Here is a 9,767-nt window from a genome sequence, read left to right as displayed (position 1 = left end):
TAATTCCTGCCCAGTATGGTGCTCCCTAAGGCTTTTCTCTCTCTCTGAGGAATCTCTCTTGAAGTTTTTCAGTGTGAGGAAAACACTAAAAACATGGCATTTCCTGGCAACTGCCCGCCCTGTAATCTGCATTAAAGCATGGAGGAGATGCTGCTGGTGGAGAGGAGATGGAGTGGGCAGGGAAAGGACTGGGCTGTGAGGTCTGCAGGTGAAGCTGCCCCATGGCCCCTGCAGCCTGGGGTGGGTCACAGGAGCAGCACTGGAGCTTTTTCTTCGCCCTCATGGAAAAGCAGGTGAGGCCAGAGCAGGGGCACTGCAGTGGCAGCACTGCAGATAGAGCCAGACAGGTTCTGAAGAAAGAAATACTCCATGAAAATTCCCTCGAGAACCAGCAGCCGTGCTGGTGTTGCCCACCATATTCCAAGGCAGCGCTTCAGACCCCCAGGGCACCGCTGGACAATCCTTGTTACCTGTGGGAACAAGGTGAGAGCTGAGGCAGGGTCGAGCTACTGACAGGGATAAGCAGCCGCCAGGAATGTTTGACTCCAAAGGATTTTCTCACAGCTGAGGAGTTTGCAGCTGCCTCAGGGCAAAATCATTCTGAGTCTCTTGGGCGGCTGCACAGGAGGGAACTTGCAAGCGGATTTTGGGAGGATATGCTTTAAATCCCTGAGAGCTTAGTGCCAGAACATCTCTCAAGATCTTGGTGAATGTGCCTGGTGTCCTGCCAGGACAGAGCCCAGCTCAACACAAATGTATTGCAGTTGGGAGGCGGCACTAAGCTGGTTTGTAGCTTCTTTGAAATATCAAAATAATATCACAGGGATAAAAAAAATAGCTACTTTTAATGTGGGCTACTCCAGATTTGGAGTTTTTAGCCACACTCACCATCAGTGACCCAGTGGGTGAGATTCCCAAAGTCTCCCTGCTCTGCACCCTTCTCTCTTTATGCTGAGGGTCTGCAGCCCCCCAGCCCCTCACCTCCTGTCCACAGATGTCTTAGGCAAACCAGGCACCAAGGTTTGGAGGAGCTTGTGGAGTCGTTGTACCAGGGACCTGACACCTTCCAGCAGCCCCCACACCTTCTTCACCCTGCAAAAGCAAAGTACATGGGCTGAGTTTAATGATGGCTGAAGGCAGCAAAAGGGGAGGGCATTCATAGTAAATGCACACTGTAATAATCTTTTCCATAACCAAGAGATGCTGTGGCATTCCTGCCAGCCCCACCCGCTCTCCCTTGGATCTTGCCTTCAGGAAACACCAAATCCCTCCATGTGTCCCTTCAGCTGTCCCACCACTGCTAAAGGCACAGCCCCTGGTTTGTGTGTCATTCCCTCATGCCCCTGTTGGGATGTTCTTACCCCTTCCTGAACAAGGCTGGGAGCCTGTATGGCTGCAGCAGGACCTTCGCCAGTGGGTCCTGCAGTCCATTCACCTGCTCCTTCTTCCACAAGCCTGCACCCAGGAATGACAGCACAGAAGGAAATAAATTCCAGTAATTACAAACAGTTAAATAAATGCAATAACTCCTCTTGCCCAGCTTAGGTAGGTAATGAAGCCCAGGCCAAAGTCCAGCTGGAGTCACTCTTACAGTGTCTCTTTGCAATAGAAATATTTAATAAATAACTCAGTAATGTCTTAAATATAACACTGCTGCTCTTGAAGGCTGCAGCAGCCCTAAACCCAACCTGAGCACCCCAAATCCTCTACCTGGCAGGAAGTAAGGGGTCAGGCACTGAGGGACCCTTTTGCTCAGGCCGGAGTGTGTCCCATTGGATTTTGCAGAGTCATTCTTCCCACAGGTGCTGCCGAAGCGGAAATTGCCATCAAAGTAGTTAAAGCCAAAGGCATCTGGGAGATACAGAGAGAAGGGATTGGTGTTTGTCTGTGTCACACCAAGGTGCCCCTTGGGTCCTGGCGTGCCACTTACTGTTCCTGTACAGGAAAAGGGCTGTGTCCTGGTAGCCCTGGGAGAAAATGTCGTTCAAGACCTGCAAGGAGAAACACTTGAGGTTATTAAAGAGCCCTGACCCCAGTACAACAGGATCTATCCAAAGCTGTTTGACTGTGGAGGGCTGGGATGGCTCATTTGGGAAGGCAGCAAGCACTGGTTGGTTTCCAACCACCACAGCACCAGTAAGAGAAACACAGAATGGTTTGGGTTGGAAGGGACCTTAGAGATCACCTGTTTTTTTCTGGTCCTTTGCAGGTTGTGGACTCCATCCCAAGCTGGCCACCCATCATCAGTGTCCCTTCCCCAAAATGTACTGCAAAAACAATGGGTGCTACCCTCTCCCTTTGAAATACCATTAATTAACAGTGGAGATTGAGCTGAACCTTAAATCTTGAGCAGGCAGGAGCAGCATTAATCTTTTCACCACAACTAAGCTGGGAGAAGCCCTGGTGGTCTCACCATGGTGCTGGGTGGAAAGAGAGCATAGCTGATCCTGCACAGGTTCTCTATGGAGATCTGGATGCTGCCGTTGAAGATCTGGAAGCAGAAGAAGATGGCGGGGCAGTCGCGGGGGCAGATGTCCAGCTCGCCGGTGAACGGGGACACGGTGATCACGGGCTCCTCCAGGCTGGACACGGGCTGCAGGCCAGTGAAACCTCCGTCCACGTAGCGCTGGGGAGGAGCACAGGGATCTCACAGACATGTTTTATGAAAAATCCTTTCCTTAGGATTTTTCTCCTGAGAAGCTGAGAGGCCTCAGGAACAAAATGTAAGCAATGATTATCTGCTGCTGTGGAATGCAACAGGTGCATCTGTGATTGGTCTCATGTGGTTGTTTCTAATTAATGGCCAGTCACCGTCAGCTGTCTCGGACTCTCTGGTCAGTCACAAAATTTTATTATCATTCCATTCTTTTCCTTTGTTGGCCTTCTGATGAAATATTTTCTTGTATTCTTTTGGTATAGTTTTTACACCAAAACTATAATATAATATAATATAATATAATATAATATAATATAATATAATATAATATAATATAATATAATATAATATAATATGATATGATATGATATGATATGATATATATAATGTAATGAAATGTAACGTAACATAACGTAATGTAACGTAATATATCTATATGTATATATCATATATCATATATACATAATTTCCTTTAATATAATATATATCATAAAATAGTAAATCAGCTTTCTGAAACACGGAGTCAAGATTCTCATCTCATCCTGGGACCCCTGTGAACATCACCACAGAGGCAGGGTTTGCTCTGGGGGCCTTTGCAGTGTCACTGAGTTGGGAGCCAGCAGCTGCACAGGTGACACTCCTGTCTTGAGCCCATCCCAGCTTGTCCTCCCTTCCCACTTCCAACAGCATCGTGTCCCACCTGTGCTCTTTATGCCTTTGCCAGCTCCTTCCCCTGCCCTGCCTGTGGCACCCAGCCAGCTCCTCAACCAGGTCTGCAATCCACAGCAGTTATTAAAATGGAAATATAATTATTTTCATTCACAAAGCTTTGTACAACAGTTTTTGGCAGTCAAGAGCCAATTCAGACATCACTGAATGCACAGTGTTGTATAACTTTTCAAGTCCTGAGCTCGAGCAGCAGGGCCCTCATGTTTAATAACTGCCTGCAGATTCATGAGGTATTACATACTGGGCAAGGAAAATGTCAATTGCTCTATTCCAAAAGGAATCTGGATTTACCACCTCCCTCAGTGGGATTGGAAGTTGCAGCTGATGGAATTAAATGTTGTTGAAATAACAACAGAGAGGCCTCACAGAGCAATCACAGACCTGGGGATGTGTTGGGTTGGACGGCACCTTAAAGCTCATTTCATTCCACCCCCTGCAATGGGCAGGGACACCTTCCACTATCCCAGGTTGCTCCAAGCCATGTCCAACCTGGCCTTGAACATTTCCAGGGACCTCAGAGACCCCAAAGGGGCTTCAAGAGAGTTGAAGTGACAGGACAAGGGGCAATGGCTTCTCACTGCCATTAGGGTTAAATGGAATATTGGGGAGATATCTTTTCCGGTGAGGATGGTGAAGCCCTGCACAGGTTGCCCAGAAAACACTGCTGAGCTCCTCCTTCGCTCCCTCAGACAGGCAGAGCAGGGAAATGCTCAGGGCTGGGGGAGGATCCTCCCACGAACTCTGGATGTCTCAGCTGTGCAAGTCAGCACCTGAGCCGAGGGATGAACCTGCCCTGCAGCCAGGCCCTGCCCAGGATAACTGGATTGTGTCTCAAAGTCCCCACTGTGGGCGTCCTCTTATCTCACTCAGAGATCTGCAAGGTCATCCACGCTCTGTCCATGGGCAAAGCAGGAGAGGGCTTTCCAGATGGCAGTTCCACCCAGCTGTCATCTTAGGATGTGGTGAAGAATAAGCTGATGGGCTTCATGATCCTCCATCAACTAAAGGAAAAGCCTGGACACACCTATCCCTCCCTGTTCTGTATATTCCTCCTTTACAGAGGAGTGTAAAGTTCAAATCAAGAACACCCTGCTGGGAGTGTGTGTTTTAGGGGAAATATCACTCACCACTCCTCGGTAGGATGGAGGGATGAATCCGCAGTAAATTGGAAGAAAGCAGCTGCAGAGGAGAGCCTGGGGAGGAGAGGGATTGCAGAAGTCAATGTTCCTGTCAAAGTTATTCTACGCAAAAGCTGTTGACGTGGTGCCTGAAAATTCAGCCTTGACAAAATCTGGAACCAGGCTGTTGGTGCCACCTGGACTTTGCTGGGGACTGTGGCAAGAAAGGCCACATCTGATTTCACTGAAGTGGAAACACTTCTCTAGAGCAGGGCACAACACTGCATTTTTAAAATTTTATAGCTGCCAGAATTAATAGTTGTAAATCTACATGTCTGTGTCCAACACTGCCCTTTGATGGTGGCAAGCTGAAGCTTTGGGGCCAATTTCCATCTTTGCAGGTTTTTGGACAAAACCAAGACACCCTCACAAGGTATCCTCACCCTGATGAGATTTGTCAGTGGTAAAGCCACTTCTGGGACATTTGGAATCATTTCTCACCCAATCTCATCAGTTGGGAATAAGCACCCCAGGCTCTTGGGCTACCTAGAGGAGGCACCATGGGGTGAACTTCAACATCTCCATGGTGCTGCATCCTCTACTGTCCCCCTGGGACGAGGGGCCCAGGACCTCAGGGTCAACTCTGTTAGGACTTTACCCTGGGATTCTCCCCCCTAGCAGATAATTTACTGGTTAATGAGCTGCTTGTTGTTCAGCAGCAGCTTTGTCCAGCTCTTTCCTCCCAGGAAAGTGCTGAGGCAACAAGAAAACCATTGCCAGATGGCTGAGGAGAGACCTGCAGGGAGAGCTGAGAGGTCACATCAGCACTGACAGGGCTCTGCGAAGTCACTACCAGAGCCCCAACATCAGCTCTGCGAGGCTGCAAACAAACCTGCTGCTTTTTTTAGCATGATTTGTTCCATCTGATCCTGGAACTCAAACCTTCCTCCCCAGGCTCATGGAGCCCATTGTGGTGGTACCACAGCTGTGGCAGAGCCTCCTGAATCTCTCCCCATCTCAGGTAGAAAAAGTGCAGTTAAAGCCGCCAGCACTTGGGACATGTCCATATTCAGGTCTGTGTACCTGAATGAGCTCCTCCTTGGAGCTGAACTCCGAGGCCATGACGTTCTGGCCGTCCACCACCCGTGTCAGGGAGATGTGCAGCCTCCCTGAGGCCAGCAGGTAGGAATCCTCCGGCAGCATCCGCTGCAGGACAGTCTTGAGATTGGCCAGCAAGCTGCACTTGGGAGAGAGGGGGCCCAGGATGGTTTTCCTGACTTCTGCTGCCATTGCAAAGAAAAACTCCTTGAGGTCATCTGAAAGAAGATGAGAAGGTCAATATGCCTGCTGCACTAACAGTTATATTTTAAATCCTATTTTTAACACTCCTCACAAATAAAGCTTCTTGCAGCCCCTCTGTGTTACCCCAGGATGATAGTGCTGCTACAGTGGGGGATGTTGAGGCAGGGCAGAAAGTGGAGCATGATCCCCATAATGTCCTCAAAGGACATCATGTCTTTGTGTGACCCCACTGGTGAAATCCCCACCTGCACCAGAGATGGGGCCTCAAGATGTTCCTGGTCAGGATTAGGGAAAGGCTCCAGAGAGCCCCAGGAAGGGGGACACTGATTTATCCATGACAACGTGACTTGCACAACAAATTCCTGCTCTCCACCTCCAGTTTTCCACATGGGCAGCCCCAGCTTTACAAGGGAGCTGGGCTGGCTCCTGGGTGAGGATGAGGGGCACCTCTTCTGCTCAGGGCTTTCCTGCAAGCCAGGTGTCCTGGCTCCACATTGCTGGGATTCCTAACTCACCTGAGCTCAGGGAAGGTGTTAATAGCCATGACATGTGTCTGCACATCCCAGGAGCTGGGTTAAAGGTGCAGAACCCTGGAGCCCCAGCTGAGGGCTCAGGAGACTCCAGGTTTTAAAGTGATGGAGAGAAAGAGGAGTGCAGCAAACCCTGCAGGCAGCCTGATCCCATAGAGGGAATTTAGTTCCTTTGCTGACATGGAGGTCTCACCTGGGGGAACACCCCACCTGCAGGGTTAAACCCTTGCAGTGACAGCTTGTCCAGCACCAAAGCTGCAAAGAATTGTCCTTGCACCCAGGGTGGGACCCTGCACCAGCACGAGGCCACGGGCCTGGCTCAGCACCAAGGCTTTGCAGGGACAGAGGTTTCCGTGCGGTCTCGTGGGATTGTGTGGACGGACAGACGGATTAGGTGCAGTGTCCTGAGGGCAACTGGAGCCACACAGGCGTTAAGAGGGGTTATGTGTGTTAGAGCAGATGCTGAGGCCACACGGGGCCACGATTAACGCTGGGCAGGTTTGCACAGAGGGGATGCTGAAAGAGCCAGACCTCCAGGGATGTGGGGCATGCCCAGGTCTCTGTCTGCCTGCTCTGTGTCCTGGAAATAGGGGAAAACATGGAAAAACTGCCCACAAAAACTGCTGGGTAAGAGGTGAGAGCCAAGCCCAGGTTTGCAGAGTGAGTGAAGGATGAGTCTGGCAGCAATGTGACTGTCCCTGCCTGCACCAGCTGGGTGACAAGCATGTCCCCACGAGGTGGCTGGCGGGGTCACAGAGGACAGCCTGGCTCTGGGAGCTCAGAGCTCCTCAGGCAGCCTGGGGCAGAGGACAGGCACCTGACTGCAGCCACTGTGGGACACCAAACACACCTTTCACCTTTCTGACCCAGTCATCCTCATTATGACTATGACAGAGCTTGTGCCACATTCATTTTCCTTGTTAGAAATCTGACCAGAGTTATCACTGTCCAAAGGGTCTTTTCTTCCTCTGGGGAAGATATTTTGGGCACAAGATCATCTCAGTCCCTCTAAGTGGAAGCTGCCTTCCACCTCCAGGAAAGCAGATGCCCAGTTCAGAACTGGTGCCCCCGGCAAGAGCAGCTGCTGAATGTATTTTTACTGCTGGACAGCCCCAGCTCCATCTATTACAGCAGCAGGAGGAACCAGAAATTTTGGGGCCCTTGCTTACTTGTGGAGGAGTTCATCCCCACGTGGGCAGAAATGTTCCTTTCTGCCTTGTCTAAACATATTTGCCAATGTTTTGAATTATTTTTAGCTGCAGAAGAACAGTTCCTGCATCCACCAGAGGTTTCAAGAGCTGTATGTTTCCTCCCAGCTTCCTCCATCATTATTTGGTCCCCAAAACCTTCTGCTCCCCCTAAATGTCCCCATTGCTTGAAGCAGAACTTGGATCAGGCTTTAGAGCCTTAAGTCTTGTGTACACTTGTTTACACATGGGCACTAATTGGAAATATGGGAGGATGTGATTATTAAAAGTGGATTAACTACTCTGAATTAATTCTACACATAGAGGATCTTGTTGCTAAAGGGCCTGTTTCCACATGGTTGAAAGAGGGTCAGAGGAAGACCCCTTTAGCAGCAATAAGAGAAATTCCAGCTTTGGGCTGGAGCAGGCTGCTGTTTTTCCAGGAATATCCTGCAGGAGCAACAGGGAAAGATGCACCTGGAGCTGGGAATCACACAGCATCTCTGATTGTTCTGGGAAGGCTGAGTGGGATCAGCCAAAGTTGCATGCAAACAAGGCTGCCAGCTCTATAGATACCTGTGGGACAGTCACTTGTGTCCCTTCATAGCTTCACATCCCAAGAAACCTGATCCATAGGGAAGAGAGGGTTTTACATGGGTAAATCCAGCCCCTGGGGCTGCACAGCCTGCCTTTGGGACACACCTCAGCACGCCTCAGACCTCAGAGCAGAAGGGCAGGGGATCTGCTCCTCCAGCAGAAGCAGGAAAAGGAGCCAGTGGAATATGGGATATGGAATGCCAGGTACATCCAGACTTTCCCCTGTAATTTCTGCCCACTGAGAGGGAACACACGGGCTGTCAGAACCGGCTTTCTCAGCTCGCACCTCCCAGAACTGCACCGTGCTGTCTGTCAAGGTGGCAACACCTTGGCTTTCTGTAATGCCTGCTGAGCGAGGAGAGCTCCAGCAGCCCCAGCACCCCCCAGCACCCCGAGGCATCTCCCCAGGGCTCATGGAGCAGAAGAGCTCCTGGAAGGACTCGAGGCCAGGATGTTCTTACCGAGGCCGATGCCGCACACGACGGCAGCAGCGATGATGGACCCGGCCGAGGAGCCGTAGACCTTGCAGGCAGACTTGAGGAGCTCGGGAGCCAACTCCAGCAGGGACTGCACCACCCCAACCTGGTACAGGGCCAGGAAGCCACTGCCCGAAAAGGAGAGCGAGAAAGGGGTGCTGGAAGCCCGGAGATCCTCCACAGCCATCTCGGGATCACAGCAGCAGATCTGGCTCGAGGTCTTGGGGTTGTCCTTTATCACCAGGTGAACCTCAGGCTGTATTTTCCTCTGCTGCCTCCAGGCTCATCTCTAGCTGCAGAGGAGTCCAGAAGATGGATTTTCTTCCTCCTTTTATGATAGCTCCCTGAGGCAGTGAGATTCGTGAGCTATTTTAATTGCTGCCTGTGCTAAAAACAGAAATTTTCCCCTGATCAAAACAGCTCTTATAATCCTCAAACACAGCCAGCTCGGATGTTCAGGGCTGTATCAGGGCTCCCCTCTCATGCCAACAGGTCTGCAGTGCCCCAGGAGTCCTCCCAGAGAGGATCCTGGTGTTGCTGTGCCTGTCACACTTGGGAACATCCGTGCAAAAATTCCTCTTTGCTTTATCCTTTCTTCATCAAAGGGTGTTTTCCTAAATTGGATTCTCCATCAATCCCAGCTTAGGCACAGCTCAGTACTGAGTGAGTAAAGGCTTGTATAAGACACTTAAAGCCAGAGGGTGTTACACAAGGGGTGGATGCTGGGCGTTACGTTGGGTTAGGTTTGGAAATATTCCTTAACTTTGCTCCCTGTTGGAAGGGTTTTGCCTGACCCTTGGATATTGTTTGCATCAGGAAAAAACCAAAGACCTGGATTTGCTTTTCTCTCCCCTCTCAATAACACCCTACAGCAGCATCACCTCGCCCAAACCTGTGGTTATTCAACCAGAATCAAGCTGCCTTCAAACTGTCTGCATTGCCTGGGGGATAGTTATAAAACCAGGGAGAATTGCCATAGATTTCTTGTCTTTTCTAATGATCCAATGCTGCTGCCAACATACAGAACCAAAATTGCCATTTTAACAGATGTATTTATTAAGTACTGGTAAATATTGTGTCGTTTCTGTTGTCCAAATCCATAGAGCTGCTCACTGAGAGGAAACATTCCGTGGGTTAGAATAAGGGCTGTGTATACAACACAACATGTGGGT

The 9,767-nt window shown here is 50.1% G+C and overlaps 1 protein-coding gene across 1 annotated transcript; it reads right to left on the bottom strand.

The window, feature by feature from the left end:
• Window positions 1-977: 977 nt before the first annotated feature.
• On the bottom strand, window positions 978-8,987 carry PNPLA1 (patatin like phospholipase domain containing 1). Its single transcript, XM_064732821.1, has 8 exons — window positions 8,581-8,987; window positions 5,587-5,819; window positions 4,513-4,578; window positions 2,414-2,626; window positions 1,931-1,991; window positions 1,711-1,851; window positions 1,362-1,455; window positions 978-1,092 (listed from the first exon to the last, which is right to left on the bottom strand). Exons 1-8 carry the CDS (start codon window positions 8,780-8,782, stop codon window positions 978-980), a joined length of 1,125 nt encoding a protein of 374 aa, XP_064588891.1. The 5' UTR covers window positions 8,783-8,987.
• Window positions 8,988-9,767: the final 780 nt, after the last annotated feature.

This window comes from Zonotrichia leucophrys, chromosome 26 (assembly GCF_028769735.1).
Source record: "Zonotrichia leucophrys gambelii isolate GWCS_2022_RI chromosome 26, RI_Zleu_2.0, whole genome shotgun sequence".
In the NCBI taxonomy this organism is placed as follows: Eukaryota; Metazoa; Chordata; class Aves; order Passeriformes; family Passerellidae; genus Zonotrichia; species Zonotrichia leucophrys.
Note: the sequence above shows the minus strand (reverse complement) of the source record. Positions and strands in the feature narration are given on the sequence as shown.

Excerpts from the sequence above, each read along its gene's own strand:
- PNPLA1 (XM_064732821.1), bottom strand. The coding sequence starts at position 8,782 with ATGGCTGTGGAGGATCTCCGGGCTTCCAGCACCCCTTTCTCGCTCTCC. Across the intron at positions 1,852-1,930 it reads CCTTTTCCTGTACAGGAACA|ATGCCTTTGGCTTTAACTAC; the intron begins GTAAGTGGCACG and ends TGTATCTCCCAG. Across the intron at positions 1,456-1,710 it reads GACCCCTTACTTCCTGCCAG|GCTTGTGGAAGAAGGAGCAG; the intron begins GTAGAGGATTTG and ends TCCTGGGTGCAG.